The sequence below is a fragment of the Leptonychotes weddellii genome, chromosome 10, assembly GCF_054177405.1.
Source record: "Leptonychotes weddellii isolate Sample4059 chromosome 10, ASM5417740v2, whole genome shotgun sequence".
Lineage (NCBI taxonomy): Eukaryota > Metazoa > Chordata > Mammalia > Carnivora > Phocidae > Leptonychotes > Leptonychotes weddellii.
In genome coordinates, this window is record NC_138378.1 from 5801229 (window position 1) to 5821925 (window position 20697).

General features: G+C 44.0%; 1 protein-coding gene across 1 annotated transcript; it reads right to left on the reverse strand.

Moving 5' to 3' along the window:
- Positions 1-5400: 5400 nt before the first annotated feature.
- Positions 5401-17100, reverse strand: LOC115938683 (replication termination factor 2). The gene is made up of 5 exons (XM_081832544.1): positions 16946-17100; positions 12911-13005; positions 12132-12225; positions 10146-10285; positions 5401-6115 (listed from the first exon to the last, which is right to left on the reverse strand). The coding sequence occupies exons 1-5, from the start codon at positions 17090-17092 to the stop codon at positions 6001-6003; spliced, it is 591 nt and encodes a 196-aa protein (XP_081688670.1). The 5' UTR covers positions 17093-17100; the 3' UTR covers positions 5401-6000.
- Between the last annotated feature and the right edge of the window lie 3597 nt (positions 17101-20697).

Here is a 20697-nt window from a genome sequence, read left to right on the forward strand (position 1 = left end):
ATGAGGAAACTGAGGCACAGGGCAACAGCGGGACTTTCCAGGACCACACGGTTAAACAGGTGGAGCTGGGATTTGGACCTAAGCAGGCAGTCTGGCTCCAGAGTCCAAGCCTTTACTACACCTCCTCACCCTCATCCAAAGAAACGAACTCAAACACAGAGCCGCCCTCCAAGGGATCAGATATAACAGAAGAAGCTATCTCTACAAATCATTCCAGTAAAGATAAAGTAAATAAATAAATATATATATAAAAATTAAATTATAGGGGCGCCTGGGTGGCTCAGTCGTTAAGCGTCTGCCTTCGGCTCAGGTCGTGATCCCGGGGTCCTGGGATCGAGCCCCACATCAGGCTCCCTGCACCGCAGGGAGGCCTGCTTCTCCCTCTCCCACTCCCCCTGCTTGTGTTCCCTCTCTCGCTATGTCTCTGTCAAATAAATAAATAAAAATCTTTAAAAAAATAAAATAAAATAAAATAATACAAAAAGTAAGTAAGAGTAACTTAAAGGCATGGTGCAATGAAGCAGCAGGAGATTCAGGGAAGGACAAGCTGGGTTTCAGCAGTGTGCCGGGGGAACAATGGGAGCCGAGGGTGACAGACAGGCAGCCACCAAGGCTGGGACAGGCCAGGGAGGCCAACAGAAAGCAGCAGCCTCCGCTGGCATCAGAACCAAGAAACTGCTGTTCACTCTACTCTGAGTCAGACTCGGTGTTCATTTGTAAGAAGAAAATTAAATCACGTGCAAAAAGAATGTCTGAAACAGACCACTACAGACTGTACCTTAAAGGTGATGCATTAATTGGGATCTTGAGATAATTTCCCTTTTTCGTAGTAGTACCTTCTTGCTAACAATGTAGACTCTACTGTTCAATTCTTCTATTAGATTTCTCTAACGTGAAAAAGTTCAAGGCTGCCTGTGTTGCATGTTATGCGGTTCCCTGAAGCTTAATACCTCCAAAGACCATAGAGATGGCAGAAAGCTAAAATTACCCGCCGGATGTCAGAGCTTGAAAAAAAATCAGCATTCGCAGACCACTTTTGAAGATACCACTTTCCCTAACATTTTCTCCCGTTTCCATTCCCCTTCCCCATGAAAAGACAGCAAAAGAGTAGTGCCCGGCTGGCTCAGTCAGTGGAGCATGCAACTCTTGATCTTGAGGTGGTAAGTTCAAGCCCCACGTTGGGCATAGAGATTACTTTAAAAAAAAAAAGAATCAGCATGAATGTAAATTTTTGTTTCACTTCTGACTTTAAAATATCCACATATCCCACTCAATGACCACAAAGCCTAAATAAATGAAGTCAGTGGCAAGTCAAATGCTACTGGTCACAACTCTAACCTCTAAATCAGGGATTCTCAAACTTTATAGTGCACGCAAATCTCCACGGCGGGGGTGTGAGGGTGGGGAATCTTGTTAAAATGCAGATTTTGATTCCACAGGTCTGGAGAGGGACCCAGGAGTCTGCATTTCTTAAAAGGAGAAAAAAAACCCCTCCCAGGTGATGCCAATATTACAGGACCGTGGAACATGCTTTGAGTAATAAGCACATCATTTATTTGGCAAACTAATTACTCCAGTGTGTTTCTCTTTATTACAAGAAGGGAAGAAGACAGTGGGGAATACAATTAATTTTTTGGCTAGTCACTTGTTTATAGCAAAAACAAACAAACAAACCAACCTAGCAACTACATCTCTTTGGACCCTGTTTACAGAAATCAAGCGTGCACGCCGTGTGTTTCAGAACACACAACCAGAGCGATCTCAAACCCTTGAGTCTCTTCTAGTGAACTGAAAAACCAAATGTATATGAAACTACAGAGTGGAAAGTAGAGAAAACGTACACCCTAAATATCCCTGAGGTTCCCAAGGCATTCTTACGACACTGGTTTCTCTAAATTTCAGACATTACTTAAAAAACCGAAAATATTTGTTTTAGACTTTGATGCTGTGGCTTCACCTCACTTCACTGACATTTCCCTGATGCACTGCAGTTCCTGGAGCTGCACATGACTCTTCCTTTCGGCAGTCTTGGCAGAAATGGCTGCTGTCCATTTCTTCCTGGGCATCCAGCTCTAGTACCTTTCCCAGGCTTCCCTGCAGTTTGGTGTGGCCACACGACTGAGCGATGGACAACGGAATGGGAGCAGAAGTGATGAGCACCACTTCCCGGCCTGGGCCATAAAAATCTCCTACGCTGTATGCTCCCCGCCCTGTTCCCATCAGTCAGCTGAGTGCAGAATACTCCAACCCCAGCAGGAGTCCGAGTCCTTGAGTTTCCCTTGGAAGAAAGCTGTCCGACCAGGAACTGTCACTGCATTAGACACTGGAACGTGAGGGCTGTGGGTCATAGCAGTTAGCCAACCTTGAGTGATACATTTAGTATTCCTACACTTCAGAGACTTGAATTTAGACATAGGAGTTTGATTCCCGATAGCAATATATAAATTTGTCATTTATTATTTTAAAATGTTATTGTTTGGAATCTGGATCTAAAAGGAAAGTGTCTAAGAATTTATTATAATCCTTCATTTTACATATTAGAATCTGGGGCCCTGAGAAGTGATAGTCCCAAGCCAGCGCTGGCGTGTGACCCAAAGCTGATCCATACCAGGCTCTCAGTGTTGGTTATGTGGATGAACGCCTCCCACTCAAGTGGGCCACTGGCTGTCCCATGCTCTGTGATTTTCTAAATTGCACAGTGTCATACGCTGAATGTGTCCCCCACAAAAAAGTTGAAGTCCTAGGCCTCAGTATGTCACAACGTGACCTTCTTTGGAAATCAGGTCACTGTAGATGTAGTTAAGACGCAGTTACTGGGGTGGGCCCTATTCCAACGACTGGTGTCCTTATAAAAAGGAGAAATTTGGACACGGAGACAGACTCCATAGAGAGAAAGCCATAGGAAAACACACAGGGAGAAGACGACCATCTCAAAGCCCTGAGAAGGAACCAGCCCTGCCAGTACTGTGATTTTGGACTTCACGCCTCAAGAACTATGTGTAAATTTCCGTGGAGTCACCCAGTTTCTGGGGCCTTGTTGTGGTAGCCAGTATTAGCAAACTAATACTTGGAGTTTTTTTCCGAAAACATTTCCCGAAACTTCCTGGAGGATAGCCAGTGTCCTGTCTTGCCTGCCGGAGGTTTCGACAGCCATGGCAGCCGCCCTCATGAGACAGGAAGAGCCAGCGCTCCTGGTTCTCACCTGCCCTCTGCCCCCTTGTGCAATCCTGACACCCTCAGTTCCCCTTTCCACCTGCTTCCTTCCCTTCCTTTGAAGTGCCCAAGGTGCTGACGTTTAAAAGTTCACAAGCGTCCAGTAAAACTTCTCAAGTACCAAAACAAGGTTTCAGACTTCCCTTGCAATTATTTCCATAAAATCAACTTCTCTGTAAAGCTCTGTGCAGGCAGTTCTGTTTTGCTGCAAGTCCGTTAAAGTGGTCACTGATGGATGTGTGAGGTCAGCCTATGAAAAGGACAGCTTCATGCCATCTAAGGGATGGTGACCATTATGGGCAGAAGAAAATAAAAGTCTGGCTGCTTTGGATCAGTCAGTCCCCCAAGCCTGGCTGCCCACTGGAATCGTTCTGGGAACTCTCAAACAAAAGCAGAAATCCCTGGGGCTCCACCCCAACTGTGAAGATTACAGATTTAGTGGGTCGGAAACAGGGGATGGGAGCATATACTATTGTGGAGGTTCTACCGCACAAGCCTGGTTTGGGAGCCACCGATTTTGGGTATTTGGCTTCTCTAATAAATTTCAGCTTAATTTGCCACCTTCTCATATCTCTTTTCTTTCAATCCTGGAAGCAGACTTCCAGAATGTACTTGCAAATGTCTAACACATAAACAACACCTTCCATACTACGTGGGAAAACACACAGACCTGAACACAATGTATGCAGAGTTGCCTTCCTGCCCGAAGGAACCCCAGGCCAGCCACGGGCCGGCTCCCACGGTGCTTCCCCCACAGAAGCCCCACGCACACCTGCTGCCAAACAGCTCCTCTTGGTCGGCCGTCACCCTCCGTGCATCCTGCACAGGCCTACATTAATGCTCCCAGAGCATAAACGGCGTCAACGGCGCCGCACCGCACGCCCACCTGGACCTGCTCCCTGGGCTGGCCCTCGAAGTTTCCACCATCCAGGCTGACTCACTTCCCAGGCCTCTCTCCCGGCTGGCACAGGCCGCGCTGCCCACGTGAGGACTACACCTCGCACTGCACCTCCGTCTCCACGGGCCCTTCTGAGGCAGCAGCTGCTCTCTCCCTCCTCTTCTCAAGAGCCCCCACCGCCCCCACCGCCCCCACCCACATCCTACCGCCACCATGTGCGACCTGTCCCATAGCTTCAGGCATCCCTGCCCAGGTACCATCAGTGTCTTGGTGTATTTCTGTGAACGAGCCCACTGTTTCTCATTTTACTTAAATTTACTTTAAACGTTAACACTGGGCGCCTGGGTGGCTCAGTCGTTAAGCGTCTGCCTTCGGCTCAGGTCATGATCCCAGGGTCCTGGGATCGAGCCCCACATCGGGCTCCCTGCTCGGCGGGAGGCCTGCTTCTCCCTCTCCCACTCCCCCTGCTTGTGTTCCCTCTCTTGCTGTGCCTCTCTCTGTCAAATAAATAAATAAAATCTTAAAAAAAAAAAAAAGTTAACATTATCTCCTGCCATAAATATCAAAGCAGAACCCCCCTGCCACTACGGCAGCCTCTCTCCGAGCTCCGGGACATCGCCCTGTGTTCCCTTCCCAGCATTGGTCACAGTCACTACTGCCGTGCTCAGTTCTCTGAGCACCCCTCTCCAACTGGACTGTGGGTTCCGTGGAGGCAGGGGCTGTATCTGTCTTATCCACCAGGCTATCCCACCGCACCGTGCTTAAGACAGAGGCGGGCCCCTCACAGGTGTTCAGTGAAAGCTGCTGAATGAAAGAACAGTTCACAACAGGAAGAAGCAGGGCGAGGGGCCCAATGAAACCCAAGCAGAGTTAATATGGGTGAAAATACAAACAGGAGCTGTTGGCATCCATGACACTAAACTAAGTGGTAGGTTTTCCGTGGCCAACAGAACACCAGAGACACAAACGTCTGGGTCCGCGGCAGCGACACCGGGAAAGCAGGGCCATCAGCATTTCCGTCATGTGAGCTGCATGGGGGAGCTCCTACATCAGGCATTTGCTCCCTCGTGTGAGCACTCACCGAGGACATGCGACATGCTCTGGAGGTGAGAGATGGACAAGTTTTGCTTCTTGCTCTCAAACACTCACGGATGGAGCACAGAGGATTGTTAGGGCAGCGAAAATGGTAAATACATGTCATTATACATTTGTCCAAACCTACAGAATACAGACACCACCAAGGGAACCTTAAGAGATTTGGGGTGATGGTGTGTCGATGTAGGTTCATCAGTTGTAACAAATGCACCCCCCCACCCCGTGGGGGCACTGATAATGGGAGAGGCTGTTTGTGGCGGGAGGGGGGGGAGTGCAGAAGGAATAGAGAAAATCCCTTACTTTCCTCTTAAGTTCGTTACGAAAACTACTTAATAATAATAATGAAATAAAGTCTTACAGAAAAAAAGAAAAGGAAAAAAACAACTGTTCCAGTCCAGTGGGGAAACGACGATGTAACTACCAATTACATTCTGATGAGATCAAGGTGCCCAGGGAATAGGGAAGGCGGCTTGGCAGCAAGGGTTCACAGAGGAAGCAATCGCTCTGGAGCTAAGGTTCACAGGGGGCATGACCTCCGCCAGCTGGCAGGTCAGGGCAGAGGGAACAAAGGCACACACAGGAGGTGGTCAGGGAGCGGCCAGAGCTCGGCCGGAGCTGGCCAGGCAGGCAGGGACACATCACAAAAGGCAGTCTGAGTCTACACCCAGCAAGGATGAGCCATGGAAGGGTTTTAAGCAGAGAAACAACGAATTAGATCTGTTTCAGAAAGAACTGAAGGATGCTGAAATGCCACATGGAGGGAGGGACCCTAAACCATCTGATTTCCTCAGCTACTAAGACGGAAGAAACGATATATGCCAACAACTCACTGTGTGACAAACTTCTGCTTTTATCTCTTTCAAGGCTCGTTCAGAAAACACACAACCACAGCATCGCAGGAAGCAAAACCTGGGGAAATAATCCAAAATGGAGGATGACTTAAATAATAATTTAAAAATGATCACCCAGATTATTGGTTAACATTTGTTCAGTCTGTACAAAGGCCAAAAACTACAAAGAGAAAAATGGTCACATTTGATTCCATTAAGGAAAAAGAAATCAGTATGTCCCATATATATTTATTTATATACTACTTTAAACCAGAAATATAGGCCATAGTCCCATTCCTGATCCCTTGTAATAATCCTTTAGAATAATGTCTCTCCTACAAAAAAAAATAAATACGTTAAAGAAAAAAAAACCCACAAACATAAAAAGTCAAAAGACAGAACAGGAACTCTTGGGAGAGACTATTTTAAATATATATGAGATTCAGTGTTTTTTTTGTTTGCTTTTGATTTTATTTATTTATTTGAGAGAGAGAGAGCACAAGCAGAGTGAGCGGCAGGCAGAGGGAGGAAGAGAAGCAGGCTCTCCACTGAGCAGGGAGCCTGATGTAGGGATCTATCCCAGGACCATGGGATCATGACCTGAGCTGAAGGCAGACGCTTAGCTGACTGAGCCACCCAGGCGCCCCGAGATTCAGTATTTATGAATATTCAGAAGGGTCTCAAAAAGCAAAAATAAACAATGTATCAGAAAAATGGGCAAAGGCATTAACATGCGATTCATGGGAGAAATATAAATGGCCAAAACATAAAAATGCTTAACCTCAACTGTTAATTAAAGAAATTCACTGCAAAACAATGATGTGCCATGTTTTACGTATCCGGCAGTAATGAGAGAGACTAAAGTTATCCAGCTAGAAACAGAGGAAACAGGCATGTCTGTTGGTGGTGGGCACAACACAGTGCGTCTTAGAAGGACAATTTGTCAGTATCGAGGGAAAAAAGCACTTTTTGGAGCATCTCCTATAGAAACATGCTCACGAGTGTGCAAATGCATAAATATGTATTTATGAAGTTGTGTAGGACAGTGCTGCTCGTAACAAGGAAAAAGAGGAAAGCACCTAGATGTTCATCAACAGAGGAATGGTTACATAAATTATGAACACTCACACAGCTATTAAAAGGAGCAAGGTAAATCTGTATGCAAGGCCATGAAAACATGCTCACATTAGACAGAGAAGTAGGAAACAAAGAGGTTACAAGATATGTCTAATACGTTTCCATGACTCTAAAGAATATACATTTATTTATATTTCCAATGGCAGAGGTGTAGGGAAGTGCGGAGTATGTGTGTTGGTGCTGGGCAGGTCTGTGTATGGGGTGGGGGGCGGCGCTGAAACTCCAAACTAAGAACGTTGCCATGGGAGGCGAGGACTGGGGGAAAGGGGCAAAACTCACCTGCACATTTTACTTTATATATTCCTCTAAAAATGCCACGATAGAAAGTCTCTCCAATTCCTTAGGGATTATAGTGGATACAGATTGCCTTAACAAAAACCCAATTAATAACACTGTACTACATTCATTTACTGTTGTTTAGGACCAAAAAAAAAAAGTCCTATTTTATGGATACTTACTAATTATTAATAATTTAGAAAATTATTTTTTTAAAGATTTATTTATTTATTTGACAAAGAGAAGCAGCAGAGGGAGAGGGAGAAGCAGACTCCCCGAGGAGCAGGGAGCCCGATGCGGGACTTGATCCCAGGACCCTGGGATCATGACCTGAGCCGAAAGCAGACACTTAACGACTGAGCCACCCAGGCACCCCAGAAAATTATTTTTCTTTAAACAAAGGCTCAATGTTTTCATTACACTAATCATTTATTTCTATTTTTCTCTATATTTAAATCTTTATTATATAGGCTTTAATAAATGTATGATTTTCTAGTGTGGAGGCCATATTAATAGCAGGAGGGCAAAGCCAAAACAGGCAAAGCTCAATTAACTGGGAAGAGAGGAGAGGAGATTAACCAGTGAAAAAGGGGAAAAACTAGGGAAGCCACAATCAGAGCAACAGGCTACAGGTGACCTCTGCTTAAGACCCCAGAGTTGAGTCTGTTTCTGCTAAGTTCCTCTTTTGAGGTGAACCATGGTCTTCTTAAAAAGAAGTGGGAAGCCAGACACAAAAGGTCAAATACTGAATGATTCTACGTACAGGAAATCTCCAAAATAGGCAAATCCATGAAGACAGAGAGCAGACCGGCAGTGGCCAGGGGCTGGGGCTGGGGGAATGGGAAGGGACTGCTCTGTGGCTACGGAGTTTTCCTTTGGGGGGAGGGAAATGGAAGCAGACAGAGGTTGGTGGCTGCACAGCATTGTGGCTGTACCAAACACCCCTGAAACATGCACCTTAAAATGGTCACTTTTATGTTACAACTTTAACCTTGAAATAATGTGTGTGTATACCACATACCGAAATGCACACAAAAGTGAGATGAGGTGAGTCTACTTCCCCAGAACTTTAGCTTTTTAATTAATTCATTACTTTTTCTTTCTTTCAGCTTTATTTAGGTACAACTGACAAACACACATTTTCTATATGTAGGGTATACAACTTGATGATCTGATGTATGTATACACTGTGAGATGATCATCTCTATCAAGCCAATTAACATATCAACCACCTCATAGAGCTACCACTAAATGGTAAACAGAGAGGCTTAAATGATTTAAAGTCAGACTATCTGAAGAATATAATCTTTTTTTAAAATTAATTAATTAGTTGATTTTTTTATGTAGTGTTCCATGATTCATTGTTTGCGTGTAACACCCAGTGCTCCATGCAATACGTGCCCTCCTTAATACCCATCACCAGGCTAACCCATTCCCCCACCACACCCCCCAAAACCCCTGAAGAATATAATCTTTAAAAGCCGCTTGGGCCTAAAATTTTACTTCTCTCCAAATCCACAAAGCCACAGGTTATGCCATTTCAGGGCATGGTGGTCACGCTGTCTGGCATAGTATGCCATGCACAGTGCACACACGTCTGTTCAATGCACGTGTACAAATGTGCCAGAATGCTCCAGAGTCAATGTGGTTGTTTATAGCTCAAAGTTTTTACCTACTTGAGATTCTCCCCGTTTCAACCCCACCCATTTCCTGAATGAAAATAGTAAAAAAGTACTACCTTTCAACAAGTAATATGTTAGATGGAAGGTTCCAGATGGCAGGTGGGACTACCAGTTATTAAAGGTATTTCTAAATGGTGGGAAAAGAGTTGAAAGCTTTGGCTTACTGAGACATTCTATAAAAAGGCACCTGCTACAGTCAACATTCATATTTTTTAAGGCAGAAATATACAGGTCACTTATGTTTGCTATAGAACTCTTGACCTTAGGATTTCTGGTGCTCTAGTCAGAGGATTTGTTCGCTACAAATTCAAAGCAAGTTATCATTATCAGCTAGGTCTTCAGCTGACTGATTGAGCACACACTGGGTGACACTGCTTTCCACCACACAGTTTTCAGCAATTATAAGGAAATCGGAGCTGCCTGATGGGCAACATTTGTCCTTTGCTTTCTTCCCGTAAGAAAAAAACAAATAATCCAACTCAGGTCTCATAAAGTGTCACATGAGAAATTTTTAAAATCCCTCTTTACTCTAGGTGCTCCTACTCTCAAGAACAGAAAGCACAGACACCAAAGTTGAGTGGACTTGGTGGGACACCACATGAGAAACGGCTATTAGGGAATGAACATGGTCTCATGGCAGCACCACCACCTCTAAGACACAACCCAAACCAAAGGACACCCTAAAGAAGACTGTGTGATGAGGGGCGCCTGGGTGGCTCAGTCGTTAAGCATCTGCCTTTGGCTCAGGTCACGATCCCAGGGTCCTGGGATTCAGCCCCCCCCCCCATCGGGCTCCCTGCTCTGTGGGAAGTCTGCTTCTCCCTCTCCCACTCCCCTGCTTGTGTTCCCTCTCTCGCTGTCTCCCTCTGTCGAATAATCGAATAAATAAATAAAATCTTAAAAAAAAAAAAAAAAGACGACGACTGTGTGATTATAAAGCTACAGCACAAATCCTAACAGCATCAGTATTATCTAACCAGACTCCACACCATCTGCCCCACATCCCTTACTGACCTGTGCCGGCCATTCATCTCCAAGCCCACAACGGGGCAGATGAAACGTGCCCGCTGGAGGTCATCGTGTTTGTCACCTTTTGTGTTTCCTCTGTCCCCTTCCCAGGCAGGATTATCAGAAAGCCTTAGTTCTGTCACATTCTGTGAAAAACCATCCATAGTTTAAGAATTCATCTGATAAATGGATCATCCTTAGCCTCAATAACCACCTAAATTGATAGAGAAATTGTTATTCCAGTCCTTTCCCATCCAAACCTTTTCTTCCTAGCTCCTTTCCTTTGGCCATCAATTGTAACATGGATAAAAAAATTAAACCATAAACTGCAATAGAAAACAAGAGTTTTAAAATTCACTGACTGGCAAGTGAATTAGTTAATTTCTATTTTATAAATATTTTGCTATCTAAGGAAAAGTACTTTTGGACATGAAAAATAAGTCCACTAACAGAAAGCTTTGTATTAATTTCATCCAGAAAGGAACATTTTCTTTCCCTGCGAATGAATCCTCACTGAGGCTGTTCCATATTCCTGGTGGCCCATGTTTATTTAGTAATTGAACAGACAGGGGCGCCTGGGTGGCTCAGTCGTTAAGCATCTGCCTTCGGCTCAGGTCATGGTCCTAGGGTCCTGGGACTGAGCCCCACATCGGGTTCCCTGCTCAGCGGGAAGCCTGCTTCTCCCTCACCCACTCCGCCTGCTTGTGTTCCCTCTCTCGCTGCCTCTCTGTCAAATAAATAAACAAATCTTTAAAAAAAAAATCATGGATAGTGAGTATTCTCACCTGTGAGATGAGATAAATAAAATCTTAAAAAAAAAAAAAATTACTAATTTGCCTGAAATTATATCTTGTATCCTGTAATCACTCCAAGAATTCAAACATAAGGCCTAATATAATAAAAAATTTACAAAGAAAGAAGAGAAAAACCCAAAGCCTTATACAGAGAGCCAGGGACTCTGGTTCTGGGTTGGTGCCTCATTAGCTGTGTGGCCTCAAAAAGTCATGGATGGGGCGCCTGGGTGGCTCAGTCATTAAGCATCTGCCTTCGGCTCAGGTCATGATCCCGGATCAAGCGCCGCATCAGGCTCCCTGCTTCGTGGGAAGCCTGCTTCTCCCTCTCCCACTCCCCCTGCTTGTGTTCCCTCTCTCGCTGTCTCTCTCTGTCAAATAAATAAATAAATCTTTAAAAAAAAAAAAAAAGTCATGGATAGTGAGTATTCTCACCTGTGAGATGAAGTGTCTGACAAGGTTGATGGTCCTCAAATTCTCTACCACCTTCCTGATGTTTCTCCCATTGACCAGATTTGCAAGATTTTGTCCTCTCAATCAACTTCCTTTACTAAAAAACTTTTTCCATTTTATAAAAGAATTTTAACTGTCAATCAGAACATCTAATTAGCAGGAAATATCACACTGACTTAATAATGATCTACCTTATAAAATTCTCTAATTCTGTAAGTGTCTTCCAAATCAAAAATTCAAGTAGCTGAGTTTTAACTACAAAAATGATGTCTCCAAACATTTATATATCACACTGTTTTCAAAGTTCTTTTGCACATATTAAATTATAACAAATTTATAAGGCAGGAAGGACAGGCATAGGAACTCTTGGCTTGAGCTTTAAATGACCTGCCCCAAATCACACTTTTTTTCTTTTTTTTTTAAAGATTTTTATTTATTTACTTGACAGAGACAGAGATAGCGAGAGCAGGAACACAAGCAGCGGGAGTGGGAGAGGGAGAAGCGGGCTTCCCGCTGAGCAGGGAGCCCGATGTGGGACTCGATCCCAGGACCCTGGGATCGTAACCTGAGCCGAAGGCAGACGCTTAACGACTGAGCCACCCAGGCACCCCCAAATCACACTTTCATTTGGTGGCTGGGTGGGACTAGAATTCCAAATTTCTGAGTTCAGTCTATAATGTACATGAATTCTATAAAATAAACGTTAACCACTGAGACCCCTGGAGAACTTCAGAATCACTGGTCTTACCTTAATGCTTTTAATGTGAGATGCTGCCTTCCCAAGAGCCTTTTCGGAAGATTTGTCCAATAGAAACTCAATGACGGCATCTTTGTTATAAAGTCTGCAACAATAAGGATGAGTCAGAACATTCTAGCAACAGTCAACCTCCACACAAAGGAGTAAGACGAAATTCAGTACAATCCAAAGTCATTTACATCTGGTAACAGGAATGCCCTGCATTATTAAAAAAGTAAATTAAATCCTGTCTCAACTATTTCCAGAGTATACAAAGAAAGAAACTAGTTTAAACCAAGGGTTGCAAACTGGTGGTCTGAGGGCTGAATGTGATCTGAACAGGATCTTAAAAATTGGGAAATGTAATGTAAAAGTACATTTTCAACTTTTCCTGGGAAAAACAATCAGAAGTTCTGGAATCACTAGGCCCACATTCTTGAACTGCAACAACTGGCTGGAAATGAGTAGCAGCTACCGTTTTAGACAGAACATGAACTCTCCAGTTTCCTCCAGTCCCCACCATTCCCTACTACCCCACATAGCTCCTTCATGCATTTATGTTTATAACCGAGCTCCTACTGGCCCCTGAATTTTCAGATCCTGGATTAAATAAACCAAACTGAATAGAAAAATGCAGACGTATGTTCAGAGACAGGGAATGATAACCTAGGCTTCACAAATTTGTTTGAGATGATTCACACTTCATGAATCAAGAACTGCATTTATACATTAAAATTCTTTTAAAAATTAGTTAATAAAAACTCATCTCAATTAAGTAAAAGGAACCATACCTGCCAAGTTCACAGGCCACTATTGGTCGCCTTAATATTTCTTGACTTAGAGTACAATAGTTCCATTGGGCCACTAATTCAGCATCTTTGTCAACCTAAGAAAAGAAAAGAAATCCTTCCAATTAACTTTCACCTCTGAAAGATATATGGTCCACAGTTCTACCTATAAGGGCTTATTTAGTTATACCACATGTGATGATTTTTGTCTTTTAAATCAAAGATAGTGACACATGAAGCTGGGATTAAAAAGTCCAAGTAACTAATACCATGTCCAATCAAGTTCCCACTAAACAGGACATGTCAACAAAACGGTTCATATCAAGTCATTAAATTGCTTATACAAGCTGCATATAAATATTAGTGTCTGTATGTATTTTTTAAAGTTTATTTATTTTTTTAGTAACCTCTGCACTCAACGTGGGGCTTGAACTCACGCCCCCGAGATCAGGTGTCACACGCTCTTCCGACTGAGCCAACCAGGTACCCCTAGCATTTGTACCTTAACAGTAAGTTAGAGAAGCAGGACAGAAAAAATAAGCAATACAAGCTAATTTCTATCAGTGGGAAAGGCTCTGAAGTTTTAGCTGAATTTAAAGACTGAGAATCTAGAAAATAGTTATTTTTTTTTAAGTTCAGCACAAAGACTATATAATTCTTTATAAAAATCAAATCCAAACACAAGACCTTCTACTGCCCTCAAATGATATTTCACCTATATTAATATTCCAAGTCCCACTATTTTCCTCTCCTAAAATGCCAAACCTGGATAATAGGAGGGCACAAGTGGGAGAAAGTAGGGAGAGGAAAAAAAAATACGGAAAAATTCCCTTAAATTTACTTTTTGCAGTAACAACTGCTTGTTTACTGTGTGCCAAGTGCTGTGTTAAGCAGTTTCTGTGACTTAATCTTTTAGCCCTCAGAGAAACCCTAAAACTTAGTATTTTTACTTTGTTACTGAGGAGATGGAGGTACCAAGAGGTTAGGTTACATGTCCAAGGTCTCACAGCAAGTAGATGAAGAAGCTAAGATAAGAACCCAAGCAGGCTGGCTCCAGAAACCAAGTTTTGTGGTTTTTCTTTTTTAGATTTTATTTATTTGACAGAGAAGGGGGGAGGGGCATGGTGGAGGAGAGTCTCAAGCAGACTCTGCGTTGAGTGCGGAGGCCAAGGAAGGGCTTGATCCCATGACCCTGAGATCATGACCTGAGCCGAAACCAAGAATCAGACACTTAACCAACTGCACCACCCAGGTGCCCCAGAGACCATGCTTTTAATCACTACTTTCTACCGATTTTCTATTATTTCAAATAGAACAAAATAAAAACAAAACCCACACTACTGCAACTGTTACTCTACCCATACCCCAGATCCAAGAGCTATACTTTGGTTGCTTAAATAACTTTTATCAAAATTCACAGTGTAGCCAAGCCCCAAGAAAAACCTGCCACCAATGAAGTCGATTTACTACACCCACTGCAGAGTCAAAAAACCACGTTCAGCAAGTCCAGGATCTCCTTTCTGGATCCCTCACCTGCTTTACCCATAGTACTTTGCTGATTCAAAAGATAATTGGGATAGCTGGGGACAGGGAGAAAAGTGATAAACTAATCCTTACCCAGGTTGGTAACCCCAAAAAACTTCTGAAACATTTTTTTTTTTTACCCCGGTCTCTCTTCAGGGAAAGGTCTTAAATTACAGCAATGGTTTTACCAGACCAAACACACCATGTGAGTGATCAAAAATATTAAATTATTATATATCTATTTGAAATGTAGGCAATGCAAAGCCTGAACTCTGTTCACTGCCGTGTCCCCAGGGCCTAGAATAGTGCCTGTGATAAGCATTTAATAATGTATTTGTTGAATAAATAAGGATAACAAAATCCATCCTGCCTGAGCACTCTGGTTGTCTCAGATCACCCTTTCTTCTTTTCTATCCCCTTCTGACACCTTACCAAGCTTTTCATTAAGCTACTCCTCTTCAGCCCTGGTCACAAGTTAATGAAACTAGCTGAATACTTTTTTGGAAAAGCTCTCATGAGTGTTAACTATTTAGCATTAGTCTATGCATCTGTAGGTGTGATGAGAGGGAACACTCCATCCTCTTGAGAGTCCATTCATTCTCAAATTCAACACATTTACCAGGTGTCTACTGTGTGGTGGACAAAGGTAAGACACAAAGTCTCCGTTCATATCTGAGAAAGACAGACAATAAACAAATGAAAACAGCGATAAGCACTATAAAGAAAAGTAAAGCAGCAAAAGAGGATAGAGAGCGATGGAAGTGAGATGTATTTTGGCAATAGTGGACTGAAATGACATCTGAGGAAAGAACTGAATGAAGTGAAGAAACAAATGATATGAACATCTCAGTGAAGAACATTATCAGGTTGTGGAAATTATACTCCAGGCTGAGAAACAAAGGCCTGTATGGCTGAAACAGAATGAAAGACCCGGAGAGGGGTAGAAGATGAGGTGGAGCGGCAGGGCATCTGATCACACAGGACCTTGTGGGATTTTGTTCTGAATATAACAAAAAGCTGCTGGAGGATTTTAAATATAGTAGTGATACACGAGATTTACCTTTTAAAGATTTTACCTTTAAAGATTTTCTAGCTGCTCAATAGAGAATATATGCAGCATCCACATGTGCGAGGCACTGTATTAGGTACTTTACATGCCTTCTGTTATTAAAAAATAATTACTGGGGTGCCTGAGTAGCTCAGTCTGCCTTCGGCTGGGGTCATGATCCCAGGATCCTGCGATCGAGCCCCACATAGGGCTCCTTGCTCAGCAGGGAGTCTGCTTCTCTCTCTCCCTCTGCCTACTGCTCCCCCTGCTTGTGCTCTCTCTCTCTCTCTGTTAAATAAATAAATAAGGGGCGCCTGGGTGGCTCACTTGTTAAGCATCTGCCTTGGCTCAGGTCATGATCCCAGGGTCCTGGGATTCGCCGCCACCCCCCCCCCCATCGGGCTCCCTGCTCCACGGGAAGCCTGCTTCTCCCTTTCCCACTCCACTCCCCCGGCTTGTGTTCCCTCTCTCACTGTCTCTCTCGCTGTCAAGTGAATAAATAAAATCTTAAAAGTAAATAAATAAATAAGCAAACAAATAAAATCTTAGGGAAAAAAGTAATTACTAATGCGGGGCACCTGGCTTAGCTGGTAGACCATGTGACTCTTGATCTCGAGGTCATGAGTTCAAGCCCCACGATGGGCGTAGAGATTATTTAAAAAATAAAGGGTTAAAAAAATAAAGTAATCACCAATGCTAACTTTTAATTCCTGAATAAATGGTTGGAAATCCTGGCTTCATTACCTGTCAGTTGTGTGATCCTGGTCATGTTACTTACTCAATTTCCCTGTTAGTAGCATGAAAATTATTATATACAATTTTTCTCAGTTACCTGTGAGAATTAAGAATTATCCACTCATTCATTTACTCACCGTATTTACTGTGCCAAGAACTGTGCTAGCTGTAGAGAGGAAAAGGTGAAGACTGTGCCACAGGGAACTTATCTTTCTCTGTGACTGACATTAATCAACCATGAAGGCAGTGTGCAGGGTGGTAAGATAGTTTTTTAAGAGAAAGACCTGATCTCATGTGGATAAGAGAACCTTTGGGACGAATTCCCGGAGAAAATGAAGTTAAGTGGGTACAAAGCTCAATAAACAGCAGCCATTTGTTTCACTGTAACTAACGGCAGACAAGCTTTAAATCCTGGCCCTGCCACTTACTAGGGTTGCAACTCTGTCCTCTTAGCCCTCAATTTCTATTTCTGAAAGCGAGGCTGATGACAATACGTGCCCACAGGGCTGTTGTGAGAACTGTACGAGCTACCGCATATTAAGCGTACTGCCAGGTGAGTGGCAACAGTAAGCACTCAATAAAAGTCTGATACTAATATTGTTGTTAATTCTGAGTTCTCCAAATGAGATAAATGAGCACGGCAGCGTCAGGAACCCCGCTAGCTCCCCGCCCTTCCTTCGCTCCCTGGGGAACCCCCTAGCGCTGGTCCCCACCGGACCCACGTCGCTGACCTTCTCAACCTTCTTCGGTCCCTTCACCAGTTCGTGTCTCTTGGGAATTGTTCCTCCGTCGCAACCCATCGCCAGCCAGGAGTCAGAGTCAGTAGCGATATCCCGCAGCGACCACTTCCGGGGGGCCCTGGCGACCTCTGCAGTCATTTCCGGCGCGCAGGGATGACGCAACACGCCCGCCGAGGCGCAGTGGGGTGGATCCGTTGCCAAGCCCCGGTTGCCAGGGAGAGCGTCGCTAGGCGCTGGGCGAGGCCCCGCGGCTAGGGCTGCCGGAGCTCCAGCCAGTCCTTGCACTCACAGGGACTGGCGGAGCGTCCACGTCTCCCGGCTCGGCCGGTTCCTTCCTCCTTCCGGTGGGTGCAGGGTTTCTGATGCACCGTGGCGACCGCTCGCCGCGCTTAGGGGGCAGGGGTGACTAAAGAGCACCCCGCGTTCTTGGGCCCCGTCCCACCCCAGCGTGTCTGACTGTGGGTCTGGCACATCCCCGCGCTCTGAGCGCTGCGAGGGAAAGGGCCGCGTTTTGTTAATGCAATTAACAATGAAGGTGAATGGCATCTGTTATTTCAGATAACAATTAGGTGTTTAAGTGAGAACTTTTTATGGAGCACCACGGTGACTTCAGCACTCCCAACAAATCCTGTGACGTGGTGTTATAGGAGATTCTGGGGGACGTCAGATTCTCTAAGGCCTGAAATTTTGACACTGCCATGCATACGGTCTATAGAGGAAAAGTTGCAAGGAGTCTGTATGTGCATGTATTTGATTCGCAGCCTCCTTTATTCTTTTTATTAAAAATCAGGTATACTGAACAGAGGCAGGTATAAAAGCCACACTGATGTTTACCTGCCTTTTCCGAGAGACAGGTTGTACTAGGTCTGTAACGAGAACCCAAATCCCTTGCAAAATCCCTGCTAAAATCCATGACTGTCTGCTTCTATGCTCTTGACTATTTTTCTAGTTGTTCCTTTAATTATTATAAATATTAGGGGAAAGTCTAACCACAGCGAGTAAGGTGGACCTACATAATTGGATGTTACCTTGCTGACCAAAATGAGACATAAAAAAAAAAAAAATTTGAAATATTCCCCAGTTGGGAACAGAAAATATGTGGATATGAAAACTTCACGGATTGTAACATAGGATTATCTGTTACCGCAATTAATGGGAATTAAAAGAAAATAAATCCTTTAGTTCGTTGGTCTCTCGTTGCCTTATGATTTATTTTTTTATTATTTTTTTAAGATTTTATTATCTATTTGACAGAGAGACACAGCAAGAGAGGGAACACAGGCAGGGGGAGTGGGAGAGGGAGAGGCAGGCTTCCTGCTGAGCAGGGAGCCCGATGCGGGGCTCGATCCCAGGACCCTGGGACCATGACCCGAGCCGAAGGCAGACGCTTAACGCCTGAGCCACCCAGGCGCCCCGCCTTATGATTTATTTTTATACCAGTCACAGATATTGTAAAGTCTGTGAGGGTAGGGACTTTGCTTTAGTCCCCATTGTGTCCCCAGTGCATGGAAGAACCTTTGGCACACTCAATATTCATTTCCTCAATAAACCAAAAAGGAAGTACTGACACATTCAAGGAGGGTGACAAGTCCAGTTTTGGTAGACCCTAAAACTGGTAAGTACTATAAGAATCCATTTACAAGTAAGGAAATAGAAGCTGGGAAAGATCAAAGGACTTGCCCAAGGTCCTACAGCTAGTAAGAGGGAGAGCTAGGACTGGGTTACAATATTAGTTTTTCCCCCTCTGTCCCCAAAGGACAGAAAATCAAGTTACAGAAGAGCATAAATGCAAAGATCTTTAGACAGACTCTCAAACCAATGCTCTTTTCTGGAGACTCAATCTTCCCCTCCCTGAGTTCATTTGGAGAAATGAAAATAAAAATAACTACTCTTTATTAAACCATGACTGTGCACTGGGAGATTTGGATCATTGTTTCCTCTGTCTTCATAATTTAGGAGGTAGGGGATATAATGCCTTCCATTTTCCAAATGAGAAACCTGAGACTGAGGTGTACAGTCTTGGGTCAGGGGCCCACAGCAGTCGAGTAAAAGGAGTACAAGATGAGAGGCTTTCTCAGATGAGGCCCGTGTGACTACAAATGCCGTGTTCTTTAACCTCTCCCCAAAAGCTGCTGTGAAGCCCAGCAGGGCCAGCTGGGTGGATGTTGAAGCTCTCGGGCAGCTGAATTTTTTTTTTCTCTTCCTCCTTGGTTTCCTCATTTAGAATATTGGTTTGTAGGCTGCTCTGTGCTGCAGACGATACACAGCTTAAGCTTTTGTAGAGTTAGTATCATCAACAGCAACTAATTTGTGTTGAGAGCTGGCTGAGAGTATCAGGTCCTGTACTCAGGGCTTTCCGTGATTTGAGCCATTTTGTTCTCTGCACAGTAGACAAACTGGTATCATTAGGTGCCATTGCTTTCCACTGCCTTTGCTGAGTGAACTGAGACAGGATATTCTCTTACAAGGATCTTTGGTGACAACTTCACCCCGGTCAAACTGTGGATTTAAAGGGCAGGAGAGGAATAAAACCAGTAAAGAGAAAACCATCATCCTGTGGCAAAACCGGTATTTCTTAACCTCTTTGGGGTTATTGGACTTGATAGAGAATTTGATGAAAACTTTGGACTTATTCCCCAGAAAAATATCCAGTGGTACATAGAAAATTTTGCTACTGTTTACACATCTATGTATTTCATGCATCACCCACTGAGGCCCAGGCTAAGAACAAGTACTCTAAGTGCTCCTACTGCCCATTACAATCTTTCCCAAATGTTTCAGCCTTCCGAACCTTGAGGGTTTGATTTCCGGTGAGTACTGCCCATGCGCTCTCCCATAGCTGGAGTTTACAATTTTGTCTGGACAAGGCAGACAGGCAGAGTGACTCGTTTTAAGAGTTAGCATGAAAAAACAACAAACGGCTGTGTGTTAGGATTCTTCAAGAGTCTCAAAACCATCACGTACGGTTACACTTCTGAGGATGTCCCAAAGAGGGTTAAAGTCAAATAAAGTGGACAACTAGAAGTAATTAATCCCGACATAATCCAAGACAAAAAAAAATTACTTTTAGTTTGCAGTTTTAGGGAAACATTAAACATATCTCAGGAATACACAGGCCTTCCATGAACTGGCCTCTGGCTACCCATCCCAGATCATGTCACCCACTTTCCCTTCCCTCTCTTGGTTCCAGCCACACTGGCCCCATCTCTCCCTTGAGAGCTCCAGGTTCGTTTCCACTTCTGGGTACTTGCCTCACGGTTCCCTCTTCAGGAACACTCTTTTCCCACTGTTTTCCAGGCTGTCTCCTTTGAGTGACTCAACGTCTGCTCCTGGCGGGAGGGGGCGGTGTCTCTGCAGAGCTCCTTCCCCGACCTCTCCCAGTAAAAGAGCACCCCCGGTCCATTTCTCTATCCACTACCCCCACCTTGATTTAATTTCTGCATTGCACTTACTGCCACTGACCTTTCGTTATAAATTTAAATTTTGATATCTTGTTCAACATGGACTTCTTTGCATTGATTGTGATTTTTTAAAATACTGCATCAAAATACAATGTATCTTGATTACTAAGTTTTTGGGTGCCCCCTTATATTTTGATTTTAAGGAGAGTGCCTCACTCACCCCACCTCTTCCTGGCCCTGGTTTCCCATCCCCCTCAGCTGGAATGAAGGCTGCAAGGTGCAGAAGCTTTGGTTTGTCCCCTGCAGTTCCTCTAGTGATCAGTAGAGGCCAGGTAGATAGGA

What these genes read in the sequence shown, in the direction of transcription:
- LOC115938683 (XM_081832544.1), bottom strand. Translation starts at nt 17,092, where the DNA reads ATGACTGCAGAGGTCGCCAGGGCCCCCCGGAAGTGGTCGCTGCGGGAT. An exon ending in GACCGAAGAAGGTTGAGAAG is followed by an intron (nt 13,006 to 16,945) that starts GTCAGCGACGTG and finishes TTCTTTTCTTAG; the next exon opens with GTTGACAAAGATGCTGAATT. An exon ending in CTCACATTAAAAGCATTAAG is followed by an intron (nt 10,286 to 12,131) that starts GTAAGACCAGTG and finishes GGTTTTTCACAG; the next exon opens with AATGTGACAGAACTAAGGCT.